This window comes from Physeter macrocephalus, chromosome 7 (genome assembly GCF_002837175.3).
Source record: "Physeter macrocephalus isolate SW-GA chromosome 7, ASM283717v5, whole genome shotgun sequence".
Taxonomy (NCBI): domain Eukaryota; kingdom Metazoa; phylum Chordata; class Mammalia; order Artiodactyla; family Physeteridae; genus Physeter; species Physeter macrocephalus.
This window is the reverse complement of record NC_041220.1, coordinates 11220854-11235149: the sequence shown is the minus strand read 5'-3', so window position 1 is coordinate 11235149 and position 14296 is coordinate 11220854. Positions and strand designations below refer to the sequence as shown.

The window sequence follows — 14296 nt, the reverse complement described above, 5'->3', positions numbered from 1 at the left end:
AGATTCAATGCAATCCCTATCAAATTACCATTGGCATTTTTTACAGAACTGGAATGAAAAATCTTAAAATTTGTATGGAGACAGAAAAGACTCCGAATAGCCAAAGCAGTCTTCAGGCAAAAAAACAGACCTGGAGGAATCAGACTCCCTGACTTCAGACTATACTACAAAGCTACAGTAATCAAGACAATATGGTAGTGGCACAAAAAGATAAACATAGATCAATGGAACAAGATAGAAAGCCCAGAGATAAACCCAATCACCTATGGTCAACTAATCTATGACAAAGGAGGCAACGATATACAATGGAGAAAAGACAGTCTCTTCAATAAGTGATGCTGGGAAAACTGGACACCTACATGTAAAAGTATGAAATTAGAACTCTCCCTATTGCACAGCAAAGGAAACCATAAACAAGACAAAAAGACAACCCCCAGAATGGGAGAAAATATTTGCAAACGCATCAACGGACAAAGGTTTAATCTCCAAAATATACATACAGCTCATGCAGCTCTATATGAAAGAAACAAACAACCCAATCCAAAAATGGGCAGAAGACCTAAACAGACATTTCTCCAAAGTGAACGAAATTGGGTCATTTGTAGAGACGTGGATGCATCTATAGACTGTCATACAGAGTGAAGTAAGTCAGAAAGAGGAAAACAAATAACGTATATTTATGCATTTATGTGGAACCTAGAGAAATGGTACAGATGAACCGGTTTGCAGGGCAGAAGTTGAGACACAGATGTAGAGAACAAACGTATGGACACCAAGGGGGGAAAGCTGTGGGGGGGTGGGGATGGTGGTGTGATGAATTCGGCTATTGGGATTGACATGTATACACTGATGTGTATGAAATTGATGACTAATAAGAACCTTCTGTATAAAAATAAAATAAAATAAAATTCAAAAATTAAAACAAAAAGAAAGAAAGAGAAATTAAGAAAACAATCCCATCTACAGTTGCATCAAAAAGAATAAAATACCTAGGAATAAATTTAATCCAGGAGGCAAAAAATATATACACTGAAAACTATAAAAGACATTGATGAAACAAAATGAAGAAAATAAAAATAAATAGATATTCCATGTTCATGAATTGGAAGGATTAATATTGTTAAAATGTTCATACTACCCAAAGGGATCTACAGATTGAATGCAATTCCTATCAAAATTACAATGACATTTTTCACAGAAATAGAAAAAAAAAATCCTAAAATTTGTACGGAACCAAAGAAGACCCCAAATAGCCAAAGTAATCTTGATAAAGAAGAACAAAGCTGGAGGCATTACACTTCCTGGTTCCAAACTATATTACAAATCTACAGTAATCAAAAGAGTCTGGTACTGGTGTAAAAACAGACACATAGATCAATGGAATAGAAGAGACAGCCAAGAAATAAACCCATGCAAATGTTGCAAGTAATTTTTGACAAAGAACCCAAGAATATATAATGGGGAAAAGACAGTCTCTTCAATAGACAGTGTTGGAAAATGGACAGTCACATGCAAAAGGATGAAACTGGGACCTTATCTTTTACCATACACCAAAATCAACTAAAATTGATTAATGACTTGAAAGTTAAGACCAAAAACTATAAACCTCCTAGAAGTAAACATGGGGATAAGCTCTTTGACATTCATATTGATAATGATTTTTTAGATTTGATATCAAGAGCAAAAGAAATAAAAGCAAAAATAAACAAGTAGGACTACTTCAAACTAAAAAGCTTCTGCACAGAAAACAATAAAAAAAAAAAGAAAGAAAGAAAAGACAACCAATTGGACTCACTGGATGGGAGAAAATATTTGCAAATCATATATCCTATAAGGGGTTAATATCCAAAATATACACAAAATTCATACTTCTCAATAGCAAGAAAAAAAAATTAAAACGGGCAAAGGACCTAAGTAAACATTTTTCCAAATAAGACATACAAATGGCCAACAGGTACATGAAAAGGAGTTCAACATCCCTAATCATCTGGGAAATGCAAATCAAAACCACAATGAGGTATCACCTCACTTTTGTTAGGATGGCCATTATCAAAAAGTCAAAAGACAACAAATGTTTTTGAGCATATGGAAAAAAGGGAACCCTTGTGCACTGTTGGTGAGAATGTAAACTGGTGCAGCCACTATGGAAAACATTATGGAGGTTCTTCAAGAAATTAAAAATAGAGCTACTATATGATCCAGCAATCTTACTTCCGGCAATATACCCAAAGGCAGCAAAATCACTATCTCAAAGACATATCTGTACTCCCATGTTCACAACAGCATTATTCACAATAGCAGAGGTTTGGAAACATCCTAAATATGAGAAAAGAGGGATGGATAAAGAAAATGTAGTATCTACATACAATGGAATATTATTCAGCCTTAAAAAAGAAGGAAATCCTGTCATTTATGACAACATGGATGAATCTTGAAGATATGCTAAGTGAAATAAGCCAGACAGAGAAAGACCAATACTGCATGGTATCACTTACATGTGGAATCTTTTTTAGAAAGCTGAACTCATAGAAACAGAGAGTAGAAAAGTGGTTGCCTTGGTAAAAGGGTACAAACTTTCAGTTATAAGATAAATAAGATCTGAGGATCTAGTGTCTAACAAGGTGACTATAGTTGATAACACTGTATTATATAAGTGAAATTTGCTAAGAGTAGAACTTAAATTTCTGAAAAACAAAACCCAAAAAGGTAAATATGTGACGTGATGGATGTATTAACTAACTTGATGTGGGGGGGAATCCTTTCACAATGTAACATATATCAAATCATCACTTTGTTCACTTTAAATATACAATTTAATTTGCCAATTATATCTGAATAAAGTTTAAAAAATGCAAACTACAATCACACCCCCCCACTTCCTAATCCTCTTTTCTGCTTTAAACTCATCCTCAGCAGTTATTACCATCTGACATTTATTTATTTGTATATTAATTGTCTGAGTATTCCCAGTAGAAAGCTTCATGAAGGAAGGAATTTATTCGTTTTGTTCACTGCTATACCCTTAGTGCCTAAAACAGTACCAACACAATATTTGTTTAATTAATTAATTAATTAATTAATTAATTAAACTGCTCTGTTTGAGCTCATCTATGGGTTTAAAGACTCTTGGTTAAAACCTATTAAGCCAACATATGGCAGCTTTTTCAGTAACTTTTTAAGCCAAGGAGTAAAAGTTAAATTGCCAGAGAGGTCAACATTCCATTAATAATTCTGATATGAATGTACACCCAGCACATTCAGATGTATATTAAATATTAGCTTAAACTTATTTCATAATAAATACAGAATAAACTTAGTATTATGGAATTTGGCAACTCTTTCTTACATAAAATACATTTGTCTAAATGGCTTTAAAATCTTGAAACTTCTAAATTATAAAATCTTTATGAATAGCAGATGAATATCTCCTATTGATGAAAATGAAGAATAATATGCAACCAACTTTTCCTTTTTGACATTACCAGCTTATTTGCCTGTCTCTTTCTATTTTACAAGTTGTAGATACTATGAATTATCACCTAATGTCCAGGAACAGGCATCATGGTGCCAAATTCAGTGAAATTAATGTGTTAAATGGCTTGCAATTAGGATCTCAGTCAACAGATTAATAATCAGCAAGATAATTGTTGGTCATTCCCTAGTTTCCAAAGAGATAAATATTTACTCTATTCAGTTTGACATTGAGGCAAGTCACCATTTCTAAATAAGAATTAAATATAATCAAAATAATTACACTTTTACCTTTTTGGATGCAATTTTCTAAAAAACTGCCTACCTTCTAATCTGAGGTCCACCGTTTGCTAACATTGTGATTTCATGAAGTTATTTAACTTAATCCTAAACCTTAGTTATTAATAACTTCCACATAAATCTTTGGTTAGTACTAAATAAAACAGTGTGTGCAAATTGCTTAGCACATCTTTGGGCACATAGTATCATCGTCATCATTCTTATAATTATACTATAGTTAAAGAATTAAACAGGTATAACTAAATCCCGAAATACAAGCAAGGCTACCAAGATAAAAAATGAAAAAAGTAGGCAGATGTGTAAAAGTGATTTTGTCTCAAATGTGAAAAAATATGAAGACAGTTGGAAAATTAAGTCATGCATTTAAAACTGTAAAATTGCTATATTCATGGAGAGACTAGTTAGGTAAGTCAGATAAACTTATGATTCTTGACATTATATAATATATAATTTCACTGATTACAAATTTTATTTAATATTTTAGTATTATTCTTAATGTTTTGGAAAGAGCCTGGGTCATGACATGTACTACAACCTAGTCATTAAGAGCCTGATCTTTGGATTGAGATAGTTGTAATCTGGCTATGCTACTTACCAGCTGTATAACCCCTTGGTCTCAGTTTTCTCATGTATAAAATGGGGAACATACTAGTGCCTACCTCATAGGGATTGTATCTTAAACAATTATTTATGAACTTTGTGACTTTGGACACATTACTTAACCTATCTGTGCTCCAATCATCTTGCCTGTAGAATGAATTAGAATAATAGTAGTGACTTCAATCACTTCCAGATTCAATAAATTAATGTATCCAAAGGGCACAGAACAGTAAATGGGACATACTGTTGGGAGAACTATTAGTGTTAGTAGTAGTAGCAAAAGCGGCAGCAGTGGTAGTAGGAATCACAGTACAGAAAAAAAGAATAAAAAATGTCAAATACAGCCAGTAGGTATTATATATTCAACAATTCTCTTGAACTGAATTTTTTATATTGAAAAACCATGTTTTCTGTTAAATAACAGACTGGAGTAAATCAACCTTCCCTCCTTCTTTCTGTGCCAAAACATGGATCCTATTTAATAATAAAAACTTTGTTAAAATAGGAAAAAGAATTTAAATTATACAAATTTCTGGGGCTTCCCTGGTGGCACAGTGGTTGAGAGTCCGCCTGCCGATGCAGGGGACGCGGGTTCGTGCCCCGGTCCGGGAGGATCCCACATGCCGCGGAGCGGCTGGGCCCGTGAGCCATGGCCGCTGAGCCTGCGCATCCGGAGCCGGTGCTCTGCAACGGGAGAGGCCACAGCAGTGAGAGGCCCGTGTACTACAAAAAAAATAAAATAAAATAAAAAATAAAAATAAAAATTATACGAATTTCTTTTATAATGATTGTGTCTGGGCTATATCTATTCTTTAACTAAGAAATACCAGTACTCTATCATGAACTATAAAAAAGATGGCTCTTATCTTAGATAAAGCCACATTGCAAATAAAATTAATTTCCTTCCACTTTCTTCTGAGGGTCAGAATCTGAATTACACAACTAAGAAAAATAAGTAACACGGATGAATTACATTTTCAGCATGATACGAATGAAATAAGTTTAAGCAGAGAAATGATTTAAGACAGATTATAAATAGGATAGACTATTAAAGAGTGAAAACTAAGAAAAACGTAGTCTCCATGAGACAGAATAAGAAAATTGAAGAAATTACAATGAAAATTATAATTCATATCATTTATTATACAGAGAAAATCATCATACCTTTGGCAGGATTTACATCATATCCATATGATGTTTTGTTTAAAATATAACGATCACCGGAAGAGGGTATTATCCTTGAATCTGAAACAGGATGGATCCCTGTAACACGTTCAGCTATTGCTTTATGTTGCTCATAAAATCCAAGTTTCCTTGGGGAGCTTGTTGCCAACACTGGTTCGCCATTTTGTATCACCATATGTTCTCCTCTTCTTGTATCTGCTGATAGGTGAATCTCTGAGTCACTCGCATTCATAGCAGGTAGTTCAGTGATTTGCAATAACACTTCCTTCTGATTAGCAGCAGAGGTTTCTGGTAAGGATTTAGATTCAGTGCTCCACCGACCTTCTAACCTGTATTTCCCAGGAGACATAATTGCACAGGGAACAGTTCCCATAAGATCTATTGTTGTCTTTGTAGCAGCAGCAGGACTGGGAGAAATCTGAGAGGTAGAATCACTGTGGCCAAAGTTGTCACAGTGGGATGCCATGCTCCCACTTTTAGGAAATGCATCTGCTTCAGACACAGAATCTTCAGTCAAGGCTAAGAACTCTGAAGGTGTCTGAGCTGTAGTAAAATCAGCAGAAAGCAGTGGAGATTGTAAAGAGCTTCCTGCCCGTTCTGTTACATCCACAGAACACGATGGAGAAGCTCTTAGTAACACAGGTTCCCTCTCTTGGTACTGTGCAATTTCCAGTGAGAATTCAGATTGCTGTATCAGTGAAATGGATTGGCTCTGTGGAACTGGCTTAGAAAATTTATAGTGAGATGAAAAAGATTTAGTAAGAAGCTTCTTTGTTGACTGTTTAACAGAACGGCGAGTTTGTTCTTCTGTGAATCCAGAATCATCCCCCTCACTTTTGCCAGAACTTAGGCAATTTATAAAGACATTCTTATTAGTCGAGTGCTCCTTTTCTCTTTCAAAATCCTCTGTCAAAGATCTCGTTATCTTCTTATTTCGTGAACTGCTAAAACCAACAGAATGTCTTCCCCTGGTTTTAGTATGTTCTTCCAAACTCAGTTTTTGCACACTGCTGTGACCAGGTTGAGCACCATTTGAAATACTAAGGTTCTGGTTGGTAGGTTCTTGCTTAGGTTCACTCCCCTTCTTATGATGGAAGCTAATGGCAGGAGTACGGAAGAGGCTCCTGCGTTTACCTGTACTACCTGAGCTTGAGTTAGTGCTGGAAGGAGACGAACTGTGGACACCGACTGTATTACTGGAGGAGGGTGAAGAAGGAAGAGAATCATGTTTTCTGCTAATACTCCTTCTGAATATCGGCAACCGGGAGACCAGAGTAGATCGTCTTGATCCGGAGTCCCCCATTGGGACTCCAAGGCTTGCACTGTGATAGCCAACTTAGCAACCTGAGAAAAGTTAAAACAAATAGAACAAGTTAATAGAATTCAATTATAAATAAGACATTTTAAAACATAATACCGGTTTTTCATTCATGACACAGAATTTGTTATACTAAAATAATAATAGTAAAATTCTGATAAAGAATTTTCTGAATTTCTATGTAGCAAAATATCCAACAATTTGTATAGAAATTTTATAATGGTGCCACAACCTCACAATGACCAAGAATATTTGAAGTCTAAATTTGTATTGGGAGACACGAGATTACTATTCAAGACTCAGCCTTACTACTCACACCAGTTCTATAATTTGGTAAATTGTTTAATCTTAACTTTTTATGTTTATTTATTTAGATTTAGTAGGCCTATGACAGCCACCATCCTTGCTCTCTGGGTAAAATGCCCCACCACTGCCTCTGTTGGCCAGCACCAGATGTACCATGGGGCTCAACAAGTAACTGACCTGAGCTTAACAGAACCACAGACCAGACTAAGGTATGACCTGACCCTAGAATCTCTACTCAAAGAAAAAAACCAATTGGAACAGATTCTTCCCCTTCGATTATGATTTAGTAAGTTTAGAAATAATTAGACCACTGGCAGAGGAAAGTAAACTACATCATAAAGGATCTAGAGTAGAGTTATAAACAAGATAAAGTTATGAGGAAACCACAGCCATGAGTTGAAGAAAAGAAAAATGAAAGCTAATTCAACGGGTAATGCTAAGACAAGTGGAGACTACCTGCAGAGGAAAGCAGAAGCATAGAAAATTTATGAACCATGTTAATGTCAGGGTATTGATGATGAAGACGAAGAAGAAGGATGAGGAGGAGAAGGTGACAGCTGCAGTTCATTAATTGTGATGCACCAAGTACTTGAAACATTATCTCTTTTAATGCTTGTAACTATAGAAGTAGATATTACTACGGTCACTTTACAGCAGAAAGATAAGTTGCCTACGTCACTCAGCTGATTAAGTGCTAAAGCAGAACTAAGAAACTAAGCATTATCTAACCACAGGGTCAGTTCATAATCAGCATGGTATATACTGCTTTCACTAGAGTGAAAAGCCAAGAGCTTATGCTGCTGAAGGCCCAGATATGTTTCCACTTCAGAATTGACTAGTTGTATGGTAGATCTTTCTCTTACGGTGACTGCTATTTTCACTGGTTTTTATAATGTGCCATGATTTGGTTCCTATTTTGTTTTGTTTTGCTTCTAAATTTCACTTAATTCCTTAACTATAATGTGCACACCCCCGCTTTGTCAACTTGAATCATGCTGTTTCTTTTTGTTATTTATTGCAACCAAAACTATCTAACAGTAATAAATACTACATAAAATGACAGGCCCTCCATTTTATCATTCTTGCAGATAAATTATTAGATCAAGTAAAATACTTTCATGTCCTTGAAGAAGTGTATGACAAAAATGGAAAATATTTTCTCTTTCACATATGCGTTTTTAAATATTTGATATTTTGTACTAATTGATATAAAATCAATTTGCCTTTCATGATTTTTATTGGATGATCTTTAATTGCACTCACTGAATTTGAATTTAAATCAAACTATGTGTGAACCACTTCTAAAACATTTAAGTATCCTTGCAAGGCTTTAGCTGAAGAAAGCTTAAAATACAAAGACATTTTAGTTTGTGAAGTCTTTCATAAATTAAAACTATCTCATTTTCCTCCCAGCTTAGATGTTCTGAAATGGATACAAAAAATAATACAATTTTGTTTACACTTTCACTCTTACTAATGCTTTAAATTAACATCATTCTCAGCTGTGATTTTTTTATTTATAGGCAAGATTTATTTCCATTCAATGCCCAGTGTATAATTTTGCTCTAATAAGAGCATTATCAACCATAATGATTTGCAGCTGGTGGTGAATCTATGGCCTTCAATGTATTAATGTCAAGATATCTACCATTATTTTTGAAATATCTTCAGAATTTATATATACTGAAATATTTCTTGACTTTTTTTAGTATTTCTTACATTTGTATCAGCAATCAAAAATAAAAGAGTGAATAAATCCCATGTCTCTTAGGCAAGTATTCAAAGGATTTAACTAATGAAAAATTTTCAGAAAAAAGAATTACAGTAAAATTCTTAATGAAAACAACCAGACTTCCATTTACAATACATATGTGCTACTAATATATCTGTCTTAATATAAGTAAAAACATCATAGATACACAGAGATATTTATACATTGAATGGGATGACATGGAATAGATATAAAATCTACCGGAGATAAAAATCTTTTGTTTCACTTTATCTGCAGATAGTCTTTTAAATGAAATTCTTTATTCCAGCTAAATGAGAGAGACAAAATATCTACAGGTTGGAATTATCCATATTCTTTAGAAAGACTTTAAAATCTACGTCTCATATTTCATTCTCCAATTGCATTGATTACTACTTGCCACTTTCTGTTCACTTTCACCATCAAGGCATTAGCAGATGTAGAACCATGTGCTTGGAATGCCCTTCCAGTAACTGTGATGTGGTAAAATTCCTATTTCTACAACATGGTCCCTTCCAGAATGCCATCTCTCATCCCCCTTCCTACTCTCTTCCATTTTGGACTTAGCACTCCTCCTTTATGCATCCTCAAGTATTACCTTACATAGTAAACATCTGTTTATCTGACTTTACTATTTTACCTTAAGCTTTTTTTTTTTAATTTTATTTTTGGTTTCATTGGGTCTTCGTTGATGCATGCGGGCTTTCTCTAGTTGTGGCGAGCAGGGTCTACCCTTCATTGCGGTGCACGGGCTTCTCATTGCGGTGGCTTCTCTTGTTGTGGACATGGGCTCTAGGCGCTTGGGCTTCAGTAGTTGTGGCACACAGGCTTAGCTGCTCTGCGGCATGTGGAATCTTCCCGGACCATCTTCCCATATCCCCCGCATTGGCAGGCGGATTCTTAACCACTGCACTACCAGGGAAGTTCCTACCTTAAGCCTGTTAATGGCAAAGGCCATTTTTGCTTTGCTTTGAGACCCCAGGTGCCTAATACACAATTAGTACCTATAGTCAATGGATTTCATAAGATGAAGTTTTCACTCGAACAAAACAGTATTTCAAACACAAACATATTTTCTGTCTCACTACTAAAAATGAAATGCTACAATTCTGAGGTTAATTATGTTGAATTACAACTTTTAGAGTCATGAGTTAACTGAAAGTCTTTCAAACTGTAAAATCAATATCTACAATTTGCTAACATTTGAAGACAATGTTAACAAGTTGAATAACAATATATCATCAAATCAACTTCAACTTATTCATGAAAGACAAATACAACATTACAACATGATATTTTTATTTTTATCATAAATTTATTATTATAACAATTTCCTTTAATTCCTTAGAAAACCTTGTACATATTTTTCATATATTTTTATAAATTTCCAAATCAGATAAAATATATTTTCTCAATTCTCATCTAATGTTTCCTGGTTCAGGAGTCATAGTCACTTTAACCATAACAGATCCTAAAAACATACAGGTTGAATTAGACCTGCCCATAGTCCAGGGACCTTTATTACCATAAATATTTTCTTTGGAAAAACAAATTCTGTATGTAAGAACAGTGTCTTCTAATTACACTTCAAATGCTGTCTAAATAAACAAAAGTTATACTGATTTGTAGACCATACTACCTCCACAGATGCAGACTGACTGTATTAGAAGTGGTATGAAACTCAGTTTGATCTCAACTGAAGAAAAAGGATCCTTTGCTCCTGAGCACAATTTAACAAAAAGCTCCCAGAAAGTACTTTATTCAGTGATCTCTACAACCTTAGCAAACACTATCATCACCCTTAATAGAGCACCACATTATATGGCAGATCTATTCTGAATAAAATTGGAGCTGAATTTCTTAATTAGCATGGTTGAGAAAGATGTAAATTCTAGTTCAAGGGGTTTTATGGATCATTAATTTGTTACCTATTTAATATTAGAATAAAAGTAAAATACCTTAAAGAAGTAAAATATACTGAGAAAAATTATACTTTTTTTCCATAATTCCAAAGGCATTAACCAAGACATAGAATAACCTTGAAGGGTTTCACACCTATCGTCTTGGAAACTGATTACCATATGCAAAAACAGGTATGTCTATCTGTGCAGGTAAGAGAAACAAAACAAAACCCCCTTAATCTTTTTGTTTCCTGTCATTTTTCTGTTTTCCTAGAATTTGGACAGCCCTCATATTTTTTCACTATGAGCCAAAGATGATGAAGGGACCTGATGTCCCACATCTGAGATAGTACTAAGTATCCTTTGTCTCTCTCCCCAAATTAGTGGTATATTATTGCAAAAACAAGCCTACACAAAGAAAGTACCCTTTACACAGACATGCAATCAGCATAAAAAAAATTTTGGTTTCAAATCCAAGCTCTGCCACTTACCAGTAGCATGAATGAGAACACAGATAATAATTATTTTAGAGTGATTTTTCTTTAAGGATGAAAGGTACAACATCACAAAGAAACTTAACACTCTGCTTGGTACAGAGTAAATTTGCACTTTCTTCCTTTTTTAATGAAATGCATTCAAGCAAGTGGTGCATGATGGTACAGCACATACAGTGATTATGAAAATGAGCTACTTTTCAAAATCTGCCCCAATCACTGTTTAAAAAATCATCAAAAATTTTGGGGGGAGGTGGAGGTGTATAAATTGGGGTCAGTATTCTAACCCCTTATGATAAACATCCCTAAAGTATACATTTTTATTGGAATTTAAAAACAATGATCAATATTTGAAGTGTTTGTGGGGAATGCTGCATAAGTTAAATACAGTCTCAGTTCTATCCTCTCTGAGAAAAGATATCAGAAAATAACCAGGTAAAGCCTAAATGACCACACTTAAAATAAAATCAATGATACATGGTGAAAATGGAAAAAAAGAAAATTCACAGAAACCAAATACTCTCTAGGTAACAACTTTCAACATTAAGAAAGCAATGGCAGAAAACAAATCATATGTAAACATATCAAAGGACACTGATGAATTTTCACCAAAATTAAATAGATAATAGCTTGAGTAAGCTTCCAAGTCAATCTTATCTAATTATGACATTTTGATGCAGATTTAAATGAGTCCTGATAGGTGTTATGGCTTAGCTGGAAAGCCCTCCGGCTCAGATTCTTTCTATTACAAAGTTCATGCAATTTACATCTCAATAATCTTTTTTATAAAATTGAAGTATAGTTGATTTGCAATATTGTGTTAGCTTCAGGTGTACCACAAAGTAATTCAGTTATATTTACATATATTTTAGATTGTTTTCCATTATAGGCTATTACAAGATATTGAATATCATTCCCCGTGTTTTACAGTAAATCCTTGTTGCTTATCTATTTTATATACAGTAGGGTATATCTGTTAATCCCATACTCCTAATTTTACTTTAACTATGATGTAATTTATCTTTAAATGTATTTCTAAAATGTTTTATTGTTTTCATTTAAAAAAATATGGAACTAATAGAGGCGTTTTTAACGATAAATCACTGACACACATGGACAAGGGCCACTTCAATCAGCAGGGTTAGTGAGAACAATATGAGATACATTAAAAGGATGACTGATCAGGACCAAGTGGGTTATTGATCGGTCACCGGGAAGAGAATGAGACTGTCAGCCAAAGATAGCAAGAGTTAGAAATCACATAATTGATTGGATGTTCAATTAACAATTTATTAAATTTGCATATAATTTAGCCACACTGAGTACAGTAAGTTATTTTCAACAATAAAGAAAAAAATAATACAAATAACTGCTTATGTCAGAAATGCTTGCTTACATAAAAATGATTTGACCCTAAAACTTGCATGTAAGCAGAGATAGGTTGTCCCTTATTGGATCTGTAAATCAATAAATCAATCTCCTAGGTAAAAAGAGAAAGAGAGGCTGCTAAATTGCATGATAATGGGAACAGTTACAATAATACATTTCAAAGAGATTATTCTAGCAGGATTTAGGGAAGCAGATGCATTCCTTGTCTGAATTAATAGAACGACAGGGACCATAATACGTATTTAGAAAGACATGCAATCTTGAAACCCAGCCAGATATAAGCTCAGTTCTTCATTGACCAGAAGAAACAACAGAGGGAGAAGAGAAACATAGAGAGAAGAATGGATTTTGACCAGAAATTAGACAGAAGTTAGTAGTGAAAGAAGAAAAAAGTCTAAAAGTCATATCTACATGTGACCCAGGCTTGAGTAAAAAATGAGACTACGTTTATACTTAAAGAACGTTATAGTTTATGCTCTGGCATTTATACACAACGAAGGCATAACTGTTAAGAAAGAAGACTCTCATGCAAAAATATCTCGATTTGAATTCAGCACTACACATAAGAGCTGTGTGACTTGAGAGTGGCTTAAAAAGTTATTTAAACTCCCTGAGCCTTCATGAGGATAATAGCTGCAACTATCTTAAAGATTTTGTGATGATCTAATAAGTAAAACCAAAAAGCACTTAGAACAAGGTCTAGCACATGATAAATGTTTAATAACTATAAATTATCAAGAAAAATTAACCATACTTGAACTATTTCACAGCCAAGTACATTTTAATTAGTTTATAACCTCCCCAACTTCTCTCAGCTGAAGTTCTAATTCTGTCTACTAGTAGACAAATAATACTGTCATTTCCAGTCAATCTTGAAGGGGACAAAAAGGAAGGTTAGAGGCCAGAGTACCCATACGTCAATGGGCTTGGGGCTTGGAATTAATACACTAATTAATACACATATGTATAACTGCCTACATTCATTTCAATTTTTTATTAAGTAAATATTAAGTTCATTTACTCAGTATTATTTTTTTTACTTTCAACAAAATAACCCAGACTTAAAGAAGCAAATAACTGACAATATTATGAATATGCAAAGACTGTCCGTCTCAGACCCCGAACATGGTTCTCAAAAGAATGAATTTGATAAATTTGTTAAACAATGAAAATGTCACAACAAGTATGCAACTTTAGAGAGGACAGAAAACATCCAAAAGTATATATGTTTGTTAATAAAGAAAATTTTACATCTTCTTACATTGGAGAATTTCGTTTGGTCTTAAAATATTATTTTGGAAAAACAATTCCTTGCAATGTTGTAGGTTAGGTTTCTTAGAAGCAGAGCCTAAACAAGGAATTTTTTTTAACATCTTTATTGCTTTATAGTGCTGTGTTAGTTTGTTTTATAACAAACTGAATCTGCTATACATATACATATATCCCCATATCTCCTCCCTCTTGCGTCTCCCTCCCACCCTCCCTATCCCACCCCTCTAGGTGGTCACAGAGCACTGAGCTGATCTCCCTGTGCTATGCGGCTGCTTCTCACTAGCTAGCTATTTTACATTTGGTAGTGTAT

The 14296-nt window shown here is 34.1% G+C and overlaps 1 protein-coding gene across 19 annotated transcripts in view; it reads right to left on the bottom strand.

The window, feature by feature from the left end:
• Nucleotides 1-14296, bottom strand: part of CCSER1 (coiled-coil serine rich protein 1) — a 1341341-nt gene that overhangs the window by 1148388 nt on the left and 178657 nt on the right. For all 19 annotated transcript variants that reach the window (XR_008617752.1, XM_055085805.1, XM_055085806.1 and 16 more), the window contains exon 2: nt 5536-6900. Coding sequence is in view for 18 of the 19 variants with exons in the window: in XM_055085805.1 (XP_054941780.1) it covers nt 5536-6859 (1324 nt within the window). In the remaining variant the exon portion in view is untranslated. The remainder of the gene's footprint in view (nt 1-5535; nt 6901-14296) is intronic.